Source organism: Falco cherrug, chromosome 4 (assembly GCF_023634085.1).
Source record: "Falco cherrug isolate bFalChe1 chromosome 4, bFalChe1.pri, whole genome shotgun sequence".
Classification (NCBI taxonomy): Eukaryota; Metazoa; Chordata; class Aves; order Falconiformes; family Falconidae; genus Falco; species Falco cherrug.
The window spans coordinates 47,971,862-47,989,369 of NC_073700.1; the positions used below are offsets into that span (position 1 = coordinate 47,971,862).

Here is a 17,508-nt window from a genome sequence, read left to right on the forward strand (position 1 = left end):
TAATAAAACTGAACGCAGCCAGGCGACGTGTTTAAACTTTGGAAGCGGTGGCTGTAACGCTTCCCAAGCTCGTTCACCCTAAGAGTCTTAAAACAGGGTGAAGGCGCTGCTTCACCGCGGGCTTGCGTGGCTCTAGGCAGGTTCTGGCAGCTCCTCTCCCTGAGCACGTCCCTCACTCGAGCCACTGCCGTTAGCAAAAAGCCTCTCAATAAAATCCCACTGCAGGGCTGTGGGCAGCCGCCTGCCTTCCCCACACCGCTCCTCCTCATAGGACCGATGGCGCTGGGTGCAGCCGCCCCTCCTCAGCCAAGGCTCTGGTTTCTTAGAACAGCTCTGACTGCCACCAAGATTAAAACAAGTTTTTATTGGAAATGTTCACTGTATAAAAGAGAAATGGCTTCAGTATGCTTTCAGGGAGCCTGTACGCAGCACTCGCTGCAACAGGGCACTGAAATACAAAAAGCACAGTGACCGGAGTGTGAAAAATGAACAATTATTTATAAATCACCAGCAGTTGATGCAGGTCTCAAAGTACCGTCTTCCCTTACTCCTGAAACCAAACCCAGTGTCCTAATGCTACTCTAGAAGTTGATCTAACCGAGTTACCGGGCCTGCCGCTGGCCCCGTAACTCTTCACAGCATTTGTCTTACATTCAGTTAAGAAATGCCATTGTCGCCTCTTAAATAAGTGTTGGGATTCTCTCTTGCTCACCCAACTGTTCCCCGTAACACCTGGATAAAATGCCCATTTGACGTACAGTGAAGAAGAAGTGGGTGTCAGCTCTACCTCTAGGAGAGGATGCGAGCACATCTGGGAAGAGCACATCTGGGAAGGCACGGGGCTGAGAACCCTTTGCTGGCTACCGGTGGTGGCCAGCAGGCACGAGCGCCTCGCCGCAGCACCAGAACCTTGCTAGGAGTGACCCAGCATCCGCCACATTCCCAGAGTTTTGTTCCTATCCCGGCTGACTTTGCATATTGAAGAATCCCTAATGCTGCACCCTGGGGAGCCGGGTTTGGACGTGGCCGTTCTGCCCCTGGAACTGGCTGGCAGCACTGGGGGACGTGTTGGCCGCAGACAAGCCAGGGCTGAAGCCACAGTGCAGCGGGACCTGCCGTGGGGACCTGCGGCTGCCCAGCTCAGCTCGCGCTGTGAAGAGGAAAGAGTGGCTGCCAAGCCCCGTGCGTCCATCCATCCTCTCTTGAGTGACCAAAGTCCCTTTTTCACAGTAAGTAAAAGCTGCTGCGCACCCCACCAGCGTGTCAGGACCATACCCTGGCACTGAGGTAAAGCAGAGCAGGCTTGGGAGGATTAAAATGCACTTGAAAGTCATCTGAGGACACTAATTCTCTAAAGCTCAAGCTCTTGTGTGTTCCTGATTTTAATCCCTCCTTGCAGCTTCCACCAGTTGCCATCTGTCTTCAAAACCGCCGGGTTTTCTGCTTCCCCCCGCCCTGCCCTCGGCTCCCTACACAGGACAGCTGCCCCTCTGCTTATTTTGGTAATTTCTGGAGCAAGCACCTGGAACAACTGAAGGGAAAGGGAGTGTTTGGGGAGGGAAAGGAAAAAAATCTTGGCTTTGAGATTAAACATGAAGCATCAGTGACATCTGCCGCACTCCTGGTACCCAGCAGCAGGAGGTCAAGAGGGGAGGCCAGGCCACTGAAGCTTGCAATACGGGCTCTCATTCCGGCATTAATTCCCAGCCGAAGAGGAAGAGACCTCACGCTTCCCTTCAAAGCCAGGTATGGAGCAGGCTCTGCCCCACCTCACTTACCGCCCGCTGGGAGCGGCGCAGCCCCCCCGCCAGCTAGCAGGAACAAAGCTGGGGGCCACCCCCCCCCCCCCCCCCCGCTCAGGCCAAGCCTTCCTGCTGCATGTACCTGCCCCAGTGGCAAGTCAAGTTCCTTCTGTCATCAGCCGCCTGACAGCATCACCTGGGGCCTTTCCTGGAGCTTTTCCTGGTCTAGTTCCAGGGGAGCTGCAGGGGTCAGGGAACTGGGTCTCCTGAAGCCCTGGGTGCGGGTGGGGGGAGCGTCCTTCTGTCCCTCATCGCTGGGCAGTTTTTGCAGAGCCTTGAGGAAAGACACTGTCCCTAACGCTTCTCCCGAGGTTACGGCAGCCGTGGGGAAGGCAGCCCAGCTTCCCTGGCAGCTCTGACCTTGGCACACAGTTTTCTGGTCCTTCCCTTTGGATACTCCCAAAGGGGAGAAAAGCTGCAGCTCAGGGAACGAAGGGTTTAGGCCCGGCTGTCACAGCTCCCTGGGTTTAACTTCTGCAGCCCCTGAAGCTCAAACATCCAGCCAACGTGGAGCAGTTCCCTCTTTACAAACCTTCCATCTGGCTTTCCTCTGGGAAGCCGGAATAACTGCACAGCTTGGCCCAGCCCCCGGCACGGCAGTGGGGAGGCAGGATCTCTCAGCCCTCTCTCAGCTCCCTTGTGCTTTGCAGCTTTGTCTAACATGTTTGTGACAGCGCTCTAATGCTCTGCAGCTTCACCAAGCCTCTAGGAATTAGCACCGCCTGCTCCAAGAAGGGAAAGGAAGAAAACAACCCCCAGAGGCAGGCGCCAGTGGACACAACACAGGGCAGTGGGTGTCCCCCATCAGCTGGCCCCGTGCTGAGCCCCCCCCGTTAATGGAAGGCTTCCCACTCCTCCTGGCTCACAGCTTGGCCATCAGGCTCTGGGTTTGGGCAACCAAAATGGCTTTGTGATGAACAGAGGAGGGCGTGACAGGGTTAACCCTGCACGCACAGCCCTGAAACGGTGGGAGCATCCTCTTACAGCAAGGGGATGAACAAACAACCCTCCATGGCTGCCTTGGGAAGATCCTGAGCAGGAATGGCTGCATAGCTGCTGCAGGAGGGACAGGGAGGAAGAGGAGGGCTAGAGCTGCGGGAGCTCTGCACTGCCCCCTCCTCTGCTCTCCCTGGGAGCCAGGGTGGTTCCACGCCTGCTGTGTCAGCAGCGGTTCCGACTGGCTGCCTCCACAGCTGGGGCAAGTGGGAATGTGCAATGAAATCCCTTTAAAAAAAAAAAATCATACAAAATTATTTGGCTAATAAATTAAAAAGTCACTTGGTCACTGCTGTGGGGAACTGCTGCTGTTCTTCCCCGGGGTGGGGGGGGGGGCTTGGGGGTGACCCTCCGGGGTGAGCCTGGGGCCAGAAGCTCGGTCAGCCCAGGCGAGGGATTTACTGCTTGCGTGTTCCCAGCTGGAAGCGCGCTTCCTCAGAGATCCCGTACTGCTCCAGGGGGTCCTGCGGCAAGAGCACAGTGAAGGCGCCAGTGAGATGGGGGGCCGGTGGGACCCTCCCTCAACCAGCCTGTGGGCTGGGGCTGGGTGCCGATCCCCATCATGTGCCGGATTTACCCCGATCCCCATCATGTGCCGGATTTACCCCGGCTCAGCCCCCAGCTGCTGTTTCTGGTACAGCAAGTCAAGCAGCCCTCAGGGAGGATGCAGCAGATACCCAAGGTTATGGGCTGCATTCCGGCCACGCTGGCACAGGAGAGCTGCAGCCACCTCGGGCAGGGATGCTCCAGGGAGCCTGGCAGGGTGTGCGCCGCATCGCTCCGAGCTGGCCAGGCCTGCCTGCGAGCTCTTCCAGGGAGCTGCTGGGAGTCTGGACCAGCCCTGTCCAGCTACAAACCTCGGGCCACTCCGCCACGGGAGGAGCGCACGCACGAGGGTCAGCGCCGAGTACGACAACACAGGCTGCTCGGCAGGGGAACTCTCGGGTCTGGCCGTGGAGACCACAGCGTCAGGAGCTGCCTCACTGCGGGATCTTTCACACAGATGGTGGCAAAGAGCCTTGCGCAGGGCAGCTGGCAGCAGCACCCGAGCACCCCAGCCCCTGCTCCAGCCCAAACCCATCGGTCACCACTGGACAAGCCGACATCGAGGGACTCACCTTCCCTGTCATTTTCTGGATCTCATTCCGGTAGAAAATCAAGCTCCTCCTCATGAACTCGTAGCTGTAAGACAGGAACGGACCGTGCAGCAGGCTTAGCAGAAAAGGATGTGGAGAAGTTTCAGATGCTATTTAGAGCTGAAGGGAAGCTTGCTTGAGAGGAGGTGACCGCTCTCCTCCCTGGGTTCACCACAAGCTGATCCCAGAAAATAAGCGGCACAGACTGCACAAAGCAGACCTCGCACCAGCAGCACAGCTTACCTGGCTCGCTTGAGTGCCTCGATCCACTCCTGACACTGCTCCTCGCTGTCACATTCAAAGCAGTATTTCCTCTCCGGCTCCTCAACGAAACCTGCCAGGGACAAGGAAAAGGCTTAAGGGAGGTCCCAGCAGAGCTGCCTGCGCTCCACTGCCTCCCCCCCAGCCCCCCCAGCTGCCAGGCCACAGTTAGCGTCTTTGTTTGACTGAGACAATCCCTGACCAAGCTGGTCACCCCCACCTCTGTCCCCTCCACCCGGGGTGGCTCCTGGCTGGCCCCGAGCAACTGCCTGCCAGCCTGGAGCAGCCAACGACTTCAGAAAGAGCAACTTCTCAAAATGACCTGGAACTGGACTGGGCCAACACGGCGAGATTCGGGACCAAAACTCCCTGAGCTTCCTTGCAAACTCTCACCAGAGATTTCCTAATCAAAGTTGAAAACGGCCCCAAGGAAGGGATTTTGCTATAGGCAGAGGGCAGCCATCAGAGGAGTTAAAACGCACTCGGAGAAAGCACTGACCTGTCTTTGCTCAAGGCTTTTGGGAGTTTGGTACTGGGCACCGTGGAAAGCAAGTCCCCATGCAACTCCAGTTCTTTACCAAGACAGAATCAGGACATCTAATTAATTACACTGTCCCTGGAGCGCTGCTCTTTAGTGCACAGTCCACAGAGATCTAGGCTGCTGCTGCGAAATAACTGGGTCAGACAGCACCAAACCCCTCAAGGCTGCCATGCAGGACACAACTTGCCACCAACTGCCGTTGCTTTTAACAATTTTCTCAGGAATCCTCATTCACCAGAGCTCCCAACAGTCCTAAAGCCCCAGAAATTCGAGGTGTGGTGCTTCGAGAGATTGGTATGTTCAGGCTCTTTGAGGGTCCTTTGGAGACAGGGAGAACACCACCTCTCCCGGCTAAAGGAGGAGCCGAGGCTCTGCACAGGAAAGCAGCTGTGCCCAACAGCCAGGCCAAAAGATACGGGGATGGCCTTGGAGAAACATCCTGTTATTTTTGCCACATACCTCTCACACAATGATTAGTTGTTGGATGAAAGGCTGCTTACAAAGGACGACACACCATGAGCCAGCTGGAGCCAGGGCTATCAACACAAGGACAAACAGTGTGCCGGGAGGGCTGGTGCTAGATTAGCCCGACAGATGGTTTATCTGAGGCTCGGGTTTGTTGTTTTGTTGTTTTTTTTTTGATAAAATGCACTAGCACAGAAGCAGCAATCTGTTGATACCAAACCCTCCCAGAGAGGGATTTCCACAAGCCCTGAGCTGTGGTCTCTCTGTCATTGCTGCTTCCCTCCTCGCGTGCAACTGTGCAAATCCCACAGGCTGTTCCAGCCAGCAATGGAATACCGCTGGGCTCGGGATGGGGCTCGGCAGAGTAACAGCTGGCAGCTGAGGGGAAGGGCTCGGCAGCCCTGACACCCCCCCCCCCCCGCCCTCGAGGGGCAGGAGGGCTCGGCAGCCCTGACCCACCTCACTGTTAGCATAGGGGAAAGCAGGAACTAAGGAGCAAAACATTTCCTTTCACGTAGCGCTATTTGCCGTGCAGGAAACGCACAGGGAAAGCACAGGCAGAACTCACTGATGGAGAAGACGTTGTCCTCCTCTTTGGTGATCCTGCAGTGCTCCAGCAGCAGAGCTCCAATGGGCTGGAAAAGACCCAGTGAGAGAATTTAACCAACATTGTCTACCGGTGCGGCAGCGCTCTGAACCCAGGGGTTTGCCTGGTGGCTTTTAAGCAAGTTTCATAACCTGGCGCTACTTAAAATTCAGTCTAATTGCAGGAATGTTCCATGTTCTTTTAATCGACCTTTTTGTGTCCACTGACGTGCTTCACTGTCTTACCTGTAACGCTTTGCACACGTTCATTTCTACTTGCTCAGATTCAGCCTGGGCTTTCGCATTCGTTTCTGTGATGCAAAGGCAGCCCAGTTGTTTACTTCCTCGCTCAGTAAATCAAACGAAGATGAAATATTTAACATGACACGCAGAACAACTCACACCAGACTCGGCAAGGGCAGTCCTGAAGCTTTGCAAGAGGTTGAGAACAGCGTGGTGACAGACTAGAACAGCTCAGGATAAGCAGACAGGCGGTAGGCAGGCACTGTTTGTTCGCCAGTGCACACTGAGCAAGGACACGAGAACCAACCGGTGATATCACAAAAGCAACGCACAAGCAAATTCTTTTGTCCAAGCTAAACAAAATGAGAGAGGCCAATAAGGCAGCAGGGAAGATACTGAAAATCCTGGTTTACCACCTATTTTTGGCACAACGGCTTTACATCCGCACACCCTCCACCTACCTGCTGAACTATTTCTGATACGTTTCAGAACATCCTCTCCCCTCCATCAGAACACACATGTGAGTGCTTACAAAAAAACACCAGAAAAGGAGAGAGCAGAGCAGCCCTGGGCAGCAGCGAAGGCACCGCGCCGTGTCCTCAGGACCTCGGCCCACGCTGGGGGGGAGCCCCAGCCCAGCCTGCACACAGACACGTGCCGGGGCAACTGCTCAGCACCTTGGACCCCCTGAGAACTGCAGCTGCGGCTCTAGCAAAGCAGCGATTAGCGCCTGCAGTCTGGCAGAAGGGAGAAAAGGGGTTTTCTGAAAACAGGAGCTTGGCCATTATCAGGGTAAAATATTTATGATGGACTAAATCTAAAAACACCACTAAAAGCTTTCTGGTTCCTTTGTTTGCAGCACCAGCATGCACACAGCACCTTTCTTCAGACATATTACTAAGATTGCTTTTACACTAATTTCCTAAGAAGAGATTCTTTACCAACAAGTTATCACAGGCTTCGTTAAAAACGAGCAGATCTCAGTAGTGGCAAAGCCAGAAACAGAACCCAAAGGTCCTGTCCATCACTTCTTTTTTTTCTAGCCCCGAGCAGGACTTCTGCATGCCCAAAATAACCACACTGGCAGGGTATGGCCACAAAAGCTTCCCAGTAACAGCGTGCATTGGGTGCAAGTAACATTCATGTAATAAAAAAGAAGAAACGCTGCTAATTCTCTTCCTGGGAGAGCAAAAGATAAGCTTCCCCTCACAGTTTGGCATGATCAAAAAAAAAAGTCACAGTCTTCACCCTTTGCAGTTCTGAGGTTGTGTTTAAAAGGTTTGTTCCAAGCTCAGTGGAGAAGCACCCGGGTGTGTTAAGAGGGCAGCGCTGCTTCTCCCTGCTATGAGTGTCCACTGAGTTGATGGAAGAGGGAAAGTGGGTGCGCGGTCCTGACTCTGGCAGCCTGTTACCACTTTACAAAGGCGCCACCATCAATGCACAGAAAAAGACAGAGAGGGAGGAAAACAACCAGCACGACCACCAGAGCAGGTTCCGTACCTCTGCTTCGTCTGTCCGGAAGTAGAAGAGAAAGTTGACAACAAGCTTCACCAGGCGTTTCTTTAACACTGTAAAGAAAAAAAGAGCATTGAGGGTGTGGAAGGGCCAAGCTGGCCGGCATGGAGGGGGGCAGAGGGGAGCCCTGGCCACCCCCCAGCACGACGCCGATTCAACCACCCCTACAGGGAAGCTCCGGTTCAGTTCAGACTTTTGCTCCCAGAGCCCCCCAGCCCGCTGCTGCCACAGGCTGAAAAGTCATTTGGCCGCTTCTCGGGTGGCTTCTGGGCAGGCAGAGCCCAGGGCACCGCGGCACTGGCAGGTGGATGATGCAGCCGACATGGCCGGCTGGGCCCAGTGAGCGATACGCATGTGGGGGGAGCCCCGGGGCTGCCAGCACGGATGTCACCTCTGAGGGGCAAAGCTGTGGCGGCGGGGAAGAGACCTGGGGTCAGGCAATGAGCTGCCCAAACGCTCCTTCCCCTGGGCTTGTTACAAATATTGTAACTAATAATTACATTATTAGTTAGAATTAGCAACCACATTTGATTATATTGAAACACATTTGATCTTATAGAGTTATTTCAATAGGAATATAAAATTATAAGAAACATTTTAGTGGAGCTTTGTATTGTAATCATTGGTGGCCTCTGTATACATTGGAAGATCAGGAAAAGTGGCCCATGAATAGGACACTGAATTATAACACTATTCTGCAGTTAATGCTGTTCTGTAAAAGGGAGGGGAAATGGAGTGAAATGCCGTATGTGGATTTGTTCTTAGGAATAAATCAGTGTGCCTTGCGTAGAGCGGAAGGGCATTGGAAAAAAGATTGTCCTAAGAATAGGAATGTTCAGCAGGAGATAGCCAAAGTAATGGTTTTAGATGATTGAAGGGGACCGGAGGGGAACCCAGCTGAGCCTCCGGTTATAATTAAGCTGGGAGAAAAAGAAGTTAAATTTTTAGTGGATACAGGAGCGACATTTTTGGTATTAAATACCTGTAAAGGAAAAATTGGAGCAAAACCAGCCAATATAATAGGAGCAACAGGGAAAGAAGAAAACAGGCCATTCCTGCAACCCCTGGATTTGAAATTTGGAAATAAGATAATTACACATGAATTCTTGTATGTACCAGAATGTCCGATACCCTTGTTAGGAAGGGATTTGTTATCCAAATTAAATGCACAAATTGTTTTTGAGGAAGGAGAACTTTTCTTGAAAACACCTGAGTCAAAAACGGGAGAAATCCTGATGATACAAGAAAAAGTAAAGGAGCAGGAAACCCCACCAGAGGTGGATTTGGCAGTGATCCCTACAGTATGGGAAGCAGCTACTCCTTGAGAACCGAAACTAGCAGAGCCTGTCAAAACAGACTTAAAGGAAGGTGCAGGGACAGTGAAAATTAAGCAATATCCAATCAAACCAGAAGTGAGACAGGAACTAAAGAAATTGATTGACAAACTTGTGGAGTATCAAATTTTGGAAGAATATGAATCCGAGTATAATACTCCTATTTTACCAGTGAGAAAACCTTCGGGTGACTATAGGCCGGTGCAAGACTTGAAAGCAGTAAATCAAATAGTTAAGGACATTTATCCTGTAGTAGCAAATCCTGATACGTTGTTAACAGCGTTAAAGGAGACTTATCAGTGGTTTACAGTGCTTGATTTGAAAGATGCTTTCTTTTGTATACCTCTGGAAAAGGGAAGCAAAAACTGTTTGCTTTTGAATGGGAAAATCCACAAACTGGGCGAAAGATGCAGTTAACATGGACAAGATTACCCCAAGGATTTAAAAACAGTCCAACCATTTTTGGAAACCAGCTGGCAAAGGAACTTGAGATCTGGAAACAGGACAAACCGCTACAGAAGAAAGGTTTACTTGTATACAGGTGACTATCGATCTCTTGAATTGCCTGGGACTAAATGGGTACAAGGTATCCAGGAAGAAAGCCCAAATAGCCCACCAGACTGTGGTATATCTGGGTTTTGCAATTCCAAAAGGACAACGACAGTTAGGAAAAGATCGTAAAGAAACCATTTGCAGTATACCTGAGCCGAGAAATATTCATGAACTCAGAGCCTTTTTGGGAATGACAGGGTGGTGTCGCCTTTGGATTATGAACTATGGGCTAATAGCTAAACCGTTGTATGAGGCTCAAAAGAATTCTCCCTTTGTATGGGACCCACAACAGCCAAGAGCTTTTGTAGAGTTAAAACGTGCCTTAATGTGTCTGTGCCTGCTTTGGGACTCCTGGGTTTAACCAAAGATTTTCAGTTGTTTGTTCATGAAAGGCAACACCTTGCACTGGGGGTGTTAACTCAGAAGATAGGAAGCTGGAAACGACCAGTCAGGTACTTCTCCAAACATTTATCATCAAAAGGAAGTTTTACAATTATTGCAAGCAGTTCAGAGACCAGGTCAAGTAGCAATCACGCACTGTAAGGCACATCGAATCGGGAATACAAAAATAATTGCTGGAAATAATTTGGCTGACAAAACGGCAAGAAAGGTAGCAAAGGAACAAGCATTACAGATGGCAGTAATTCCTCCTAAAACAGTAACCCTTCCCAGGGAAAAAACAAGATATTCAGAAGAAGATGAAACTCCTAATGGACAAGTAGTAATTCCACCTCTTCCGATGAGAGAAGTAATCTAAACAAGACATCAGGAATATCACTGGGAATCAGAAGCCTTAGTAGCTTCTTTACGGAAACAAGTAGTATCAGTTAAAATGTTAGGATTAGCCAAAATGATAACTGCAAATTGTGAAGTATGTTTGAAAAACAACCCAGTGATTAAGAAAAGAGTCCAACTAGGTACGTTAAAATCTGGCACAGAACCTGGAGATTATTGGCAAGTAGATTTCTGAGAGTTACCTAGACAAAATGGGTACCGGTACATCTTGGTGGGGGTTGATACTTTCACAGGATGGCCAGAAGCCCTTCCCTGTCGCACCACACAAGCAAAAGTAGTGGTGAAGTGGTTACTAAAAGAAATAATTCCAAGATTTGGAGTTCCTATTGGAATTTCTTCTGACAGAGGTCCACACTTTGTTGCCGAAATAGTCCAAAGTATTCGCAAAATATTGGGTATTACTTGGGATTTACAGGCGTCCTGGAGGCCACAATCTAGTGGAAAGGTAGAAAGGATGAATCAGACTTTAAAAAGACAAGTAAGTAAAATTTGTCAAGAAACTAATCTAAAATGTCCCTAAGCGCTTCTTTTGGCATTATTATGAATTGGAGTGGAGTGAATTAGCCAAAGAGCGGACCCTCAGTCAGTCCTTAATAATTATTATATGGAAAGTCATATGAGTCTCCAGAACCAAATCCAAACATGCATGTAAAAGGAAAGCAAGATGTGTATAACTATTTGCTTTCTCTAGAGAAAACTTTGGCTGCGATTCAGAGTGCAGTAATTTGGAATAGACCTTTATCCCTGGAAAACTCAGTGCATGACTTTCAACCAGGAGACTATGTCTATGTGAAGACGTGGACCTCCGAACCTTTGCAGGAGCGCTGGAGGGGACCTTTCCAGATCCTGTTAACCACTTTTACAGCTATCAAGATTGCAGAATCAGACGCTTGGATGCATTATACTTGGGTGAAGAAAGCACCTACTCCGTGGAAGATTGTTAACTGTGGTCCAGAAACTTTAAAACAGACTCTGAAACATGTCTAATTTATCGTATCAGCTTTTGATAGTTCTTTGGATTTTATGCTGGAAAGTAGTGCTGGTAGGATCATGGGCTGACTTGGTGGATAGGAACAAAAGACAATTAGAAACAGAACAAGTGATTAACATTCCCAAACAGATGTTTGAGGAAAATTTGATGTTAGGATTGATTAAAGGATTTGCCAATTTGCAAAATGTTACGAAGATTACTGCTTGTTTACCAATACCGAGGGCAGTAGGTGAATCTATTCCATGGGGAATTTAAACTATGAATCTGACCAATCTGGAACACAAAACCGAGACCACTTACTGTGAAGAAAGGCCAGTGACTCAATGAACAAGTACAGGTTATCAGAAAACAGTGGAAGTTGCCAGGTAAAGAAACAGATTGTAAAACTACTGAATTATGGTTTTATAACAGGATCCCGACCTAGTGCCATAGCTCGAGTTCTTCTTCCTGGGGGTCCAAATCCCCAGTTAGGATGGTGTTCATATGACGAACAACTTAAAACCAATGTGAGCAAAATATCATGGAATGGAAGTGTACCAAAACTGGCCAAGGTATGCAATCAGCAGAACAATGGGACTCAATATGGTCCATGGCCATATTTTCTCAATTCCAGTACCTGGCCAGAACTCCTTGGTGTTTCACCTGGGAAGGAAAAGCTTCTGCAGTTTTACCCTCAGTCAATGATAAAGCAACTTCATCAACAGAGAAGGAGAATAAAATAGTGCCATGGTGGAAATGTGAAAAGGTGTATGATTGCAGCAATGCAGAATTAATAATTCAAAGAATTCCTCCTTTGGCAGCTGCTCTAAAATATGGTTGGTTTTGCTGAGGTCTTAAAAATACTCTCAATTTAACCAGCGCCTTTACACCCAGAAGAGGAACTCTGTTTAGTTGCAGAAAATCTACTATTCAAAGTCCAGGACATTTAGTTTGGGCATTAAGTGACGGAACCTGGACAACTCATTTACCATTAGATGGTAAGGTGAAACAAATTACTTCAGGCATGCCAGCATTGTGTCCGATTTGGAAAAGATCACCATTTAAAGGACCCTTGGAAAGTTTGAAATTAAAATGAGTGGTGATACTTGGAATGAACCATCAACCAGAGTAAAAATTGTCTGGGCTCTTGAATCACTTTTGAATCCTATAGCATCATATAGAAATAGAGAATGGCTTTATCAGTGAACAGGTCAAGTAGACAAGTTAGCAAACATCACCAAGAAAGGGTTTAAGGAATTGAATATACAGTTACATGTGACTCCCAGGATGACCTTACAAAACAGAATGGCATTAGATATGCTTTTACTTAAAGAGCATGGGGTATGCGGATACTCAAAGATAAACTGGACTACTGCTGTATTCACATTCCAAATGTCACCCGAGATGTGGAACATGATCTGGAGTTACTGGGTAAAAATGGAAAGGAAACAGAATCAATTCGAGAAAATATGTCAGAAGATTAGCTAGGAAATATTTTTAGGATGGACTCTAAGCTCTTTGATACAGTCCATAATCAAAACTTTGTTTCTGTTACTGACTGTCTTTCTGATGATCATGCTGCTATATGCCTGTCTGAAGAAACAATTTACCAACAGAATTGCAGTTAATCGCATGATCATGAGAGAAGTACTGATTATGGCACCAGAATACAATCCACCACCAAAATATGCTGAAACAAATGCTATGTAAATAATGTGAAAGTATTGAAATAATTTTCAACGCTTTCAAAGCGGGAAAATGTTACAGATTCATTATTAGTTAGAATTAGCAGCCATATTTGATTATATTGAAATATATTTGATCTTATAGGGTTATTTCAATAGGAATATAGAATTATAAGAAATATTTTAGTGGAGTTTGTGTTTGCACAACAACTGACAGCTACTATGAAATCCTTTGTACAGCCCTGTACCACGGCTGAAAGAGTAGGTCAGAATCACCTAGTAGGAATGATTAGAACTTAGATAACAGACTTGAGATTAAAGACGATTGGATACAGTACTTACGTAGGAGAATGCATTGAGATGTCAAAATGTAGAATTAATGGGAACTGGGGAGGGTAGACTGGAACAACCCGTGGAAGAGGTGGAATTACCACTTGTCCATTAGGAGTTATCCACCATCCAGCTAGGTTTTTCTTAGCATTTAGTAACTGACCTAATTTGTCATCTTCTGAATATCTTGTTTTTTCCCTGGGAAGGGTTACTGTTTTAGGAGGAATTACTGCCATCTGTAATGCTTGTTCCTTTGCTACCTTTCTTGCCGTTTTGTCAGCCAAATTATTTCCAGCAATTATTTTTGTATTCCCGATTCGATGTGCCTTACAGTGCGTGATTGCTACTTGACCTGGTCTCTGAACTGCTTGCAATAATTGTAAAACTTCCTTTTGATGATAAATGTTTGGAGAAGTACCTGACTGGTCGTTTCCAGCTTCCTATCTTCTGAGTTAACACCCCCAGTGCAAGGTGTTGCCTTTCATGAACAAACAACTGAAAATCTTTGGTTAAACCCAGGAGTCCCAAAGCAGGCACAGACACATTAAGGCACGTTTTAACTCTACAAAAGCTCTTGGCTGTTGTGGGTCCCATACAAAGGGAGAATTCTTTTGAGCCTCATACAACGGTTTAGCTATTAGCCCATAGTTCATAATCCAAAGGCGACACCACCCTGTCATTCCCAAAAAGGCTCTGAGTTCATGAATATTTCTCGGCTCAGGTATACTGCAAATGGTTTCTTTACGATCTTTTCCTAACTGTCGTTGTCCTTTTGGAATTGCAAAACCCAGATATACCACAGTCTGGTGGGCTATTTGGGCTTTCTTCCTGGATACCTTGTACCCATTTAGTCCCAGGCAATTCAAGAGATCGATAGTCACCTGTATACAAGTAAACCTTTCTTCTGTAGCGGTTTGTCCTGTTTCCAGATCTCAAGTTCCTTTGCCAGCTGGTTTCCAAAAATGGTTGGACTGTTTTTAAATCCTTGGGGTAATCTTGTCCATGTTAACTGCATCTTTCGCCCAGTTTGTGGATTTTCCCATTCAAAAGCAAACAGTTTTTGCTTCCCTTTTCCAGAGGTATACAAAAGAAAGCATCTTTCAAATCAAGCACTGTAAACCACTGATAAGTCTCCTTTAACGCTGTTAACAACGTATCAGGATTTGCTACTACAGGATAAATGTCCTTAACTATTTGATTTACTGCTTTCAAGTCTTGCACCGGCCTATAGTCACCCGAAGGTTTTCTCACTGGTAAAATAGGAGTATTATACTCGGATTCATATTCTTCCAAAATTTGATACTCCACAAGTTTGTCAATCAATTTCTTTAGTTCCTGTCTCACTTCTGGTTTGATTGGATATTGCTTAATTTTCACTGTCCCTGCACCTTCCTTTAAGTCTGTTTTGACAGGCTCTGCTAGTTTCGGTTCTCAAGGAGTAGCTGCTTCCCATACTGTAGGGATCACTGCCAAATCCACCTCTGGTGGGGTTTCCTGCTCCTTTACTTTTTCTTGTATCATCAGGATTTCTCCCGTTTTTGACTCAGGTGTTTTCAAGAAAAGTTCTCCTTCCTCAAAAACAATTTGTGCATTTAATTTGGATAACAAATCCCTTCCTAACAAGGGTATCGGACATTCTGGTACATACAAGAATTCATGTGTAATTATCTTATTTCCAAATTTCAAATCCAGGGGTTGCAGGAATGGCCTGTTTTCTTCTTTCCCTGTTGCTCCTATTATATTGGCTGGTTTTGCTCCAATTTTTCCTTTACAGGTATTTAATACCAAAAATGTCGCTCCTGTATCCACTAAAAATTTAACTTCTTTTTCTCCCAGCTTAATTATAACCGGAGGCTCAGCTGGGTTCCCCTCCGGTCCCCTTCAATCATCTAAAACCATTACTTTGGCTATCTCCTGCTGAACATTTCCATGCCATCAAATCCATAACTGAAAAAGGCACTTTCACATAGACTGGCCCATTGTTACCAACTCCCTGTCGCACAGGAGCTATTGCTTGTGTCTGCTGTAGAGTTCTCCGGGAAACGGGGGTATGAATTACAGTCTTGGACAGTCTCTCCTCCACATCCTCTATTCCACTACTCTCCGGTTCCTCCACCTGCTCCTGTTCCCTTAATTCTCGACCCCGATTCCTTTCCTAGGAGGGGATATATCTAATTCTGTTCCTTCATCAATTTCAGAGGCAATTCTGTTCTTCAAACAGTCCTTCCCAATCTCAAAAGGCTGAGCAACATTTTTTCACTTCCTTGTTATCAGAAGATATAGCCATTACAAAATTATCTCTAATATTTAGCTTACATTCATCCTGCCAATCCTTTCTTTGTCTTAAGTAAAAGAACAAATCCACATATGGCATTTCACTCCATTTCCCCTCCCTTTTACAGAACAGCATTAACTGCAGAATAGTGTTATAATTCAGTGTCCCATTCATGGGCCACTTTTTCTGATCATCCTTACAGCCATGCTCACACTTTTCCACAATCGTTACTTTAAACAAAGGTATATAACACAGTATTACACACTTCTTAATTTCTCCTCAATACACAATCAAAAGTAAACAATTCTGTAACACAAAAATACCCTTCTAACTTCTTGTTAGAGGTGCTACCTTAGAGAACACTATAGCATACAGGTTCTCTTGTCTCCGCTGTTGTCCAACCCTGCAATAACTTCTGCTTATGACTCACGGGCAGACACCTAGGCTTCCACTTCCACAAGGATCCTTTAGTCCAACCCTGCGCAGCTTTCACCACGTCTGACAAGCAGACAAATGCAGTGGGAGTCTAACCCACTTACTACAATTACAAAAAAAGAAGTGTCTTACCAAAATCCAGGGAACGTCGCGAAGAGCCTTACGGATCGGGGATCGATGGGTATCCCCGAGAAATCCTCGGTGCCAGCTGGAACCGATCAGGTCCCCGACTCCTCCGGTCCCCTTCAGCGAGGTCCCATCTGGGTCGCCAAAAAATGTTACCGAGATCTCGGAATGAAGAACTTATCGACACCAATGTGATGCAGATAAGCAGACACTTCTTTATTGATGGCCAGGTGCGTGAGTGAGTCCCCTCACAATCAACGCACACCAAGCTTCAAAATCATACACCATATATAAAACTTATTCATACATATTCATTAAGTATTTATGCATAAACATAATATTTCCCCAAAATCATCAACATACTCTCCTCCCGTGTCTCATTCTGCGCAGTAAAGATTAGAAAGATCTAGAAATGGGTCTGGGGTACTATTTGGGTAGGTGGTACATGAGTAGGTGGTCCAATCTCCCCCTGCTGGAATTACCTTTTACTTAAGGTAACTGTTTCTTGGCAGGTAACTACAGGTTGTTCCAGTCTACCCTCCCCAGTTCTCATTAATTCTACATTTTGACATCTCAATGCATTCTCCTACGTAAATACGTAAATACTGTATCCAATCATCTTTAATCTTAAGTCTGTTATCTAGGCTCTAATCACTCCTACTAGGCGATTCTGACCTACTCTTTCAGCCGTGGTACAGGGCTGTACAAAGGATTTCACAGTAGCTGTCGGTTGCTGTGCAAACACAAACTCCACTAAAATATTTCTTATAATTCTATATTCCTATTGAAATAACTCTGTAAGATCAAATGTATTTCAATATAATCAAATACGGTTGCTAATTCTAACTAATAATAGATTTGTAACACGGCTGCACCCCACCAGTGCCCCTACTCCGGCCCCCCACCCCTGCCCCCTCCCCCCAACACTAGATGCCACACCTGGTGCTCCCCAGCCCTACAGCCCAGTCCTCCCAGTCTGACCCCAGTCCTCCCAGTCTGACCCCAGTCCTCCCAGTCTGACCCCAGTCCTCCCAGTCTGACCCCAGTCCTCCCAGTCTGACCCCAGTCCTCCCAGTCTGACCCCAGTCCTGCCCACCCCACGCAGCCAGTTCTCCCACCAACCCCGCCCAGCCCTCCCAGTCCTGCCGTGCTCCTGCCCTCACTTTCCCAGTCCTAATCCCCCAGTACCACCAGCGCAGCCCCCCAGGAGGCCCAGCTCTCCCAGTCCCCCTGCAGCCCCGCCTCCCAGCCAGGCCAGGCCAGGCCTGCCCCCCGCCTCCCCCCAGCGCCCCCCCCTTACCGCTCCCCTTCTTGGGCACCCGCATCAAGATCTCGGCCGCCTTCTCGGCGGGCTGCCGGGCCAGGGAGAGCAGCTCCCGCTCGTTGTACCTCATGGCGAGCCCCCGCCGTCGCCTAGTGCCGCCCCATCGCCCCCGCCGCCCCGGAAGTGCTCCCGCCCGAC

At 47.9% G+C, this 17,508-nt stretch overlaps 1 protein-coding gene across 2 annotated transcripts; it reads right to left on the reverse strand.

The window, feature by feature from the left end:
- Positions 1-344: 344 nt before the first annotated feature.
- PLEKHJ1 (pleckstrin homology domain containing J1) lies at positions 345-17,505 on the reverse strand. 2 transcript variants are annotated; one of them, XM_055707793.1, is made up of 6 exons: positions 17,347-17,505; positions 7,530-7,597; positions 5,770-5,836; positions 4,178-4,268; positions 3,917-4,010; positions 345-3,262 (listed from the first exon to the last, which is right to left on the reverse strand). In XM_055707793.1, the coding sequence occupies exons 1-6, from the start codon at positions 17,438-17,440 to the stop codon at positions 3,197-3,199; spliced, it is 480 nt and encodes a 159-aa protein (XP_055563768.1). In that variant the 5' UTR covers positions 17,441-17,505; the 3' UTR covers positions 345-3,196. The 2 variants fall into 2 exon arrangements, with proteins under 2 accessions (XP_055563768.1, XP_055563769.1); XM_055707794.1 differs by having other exon boundaries at positions 3,917-3,980; positions 17,347-17,502.
- Between the last annotated feature and the right edge of the window lie 3 nt (positions 17,506-17,508).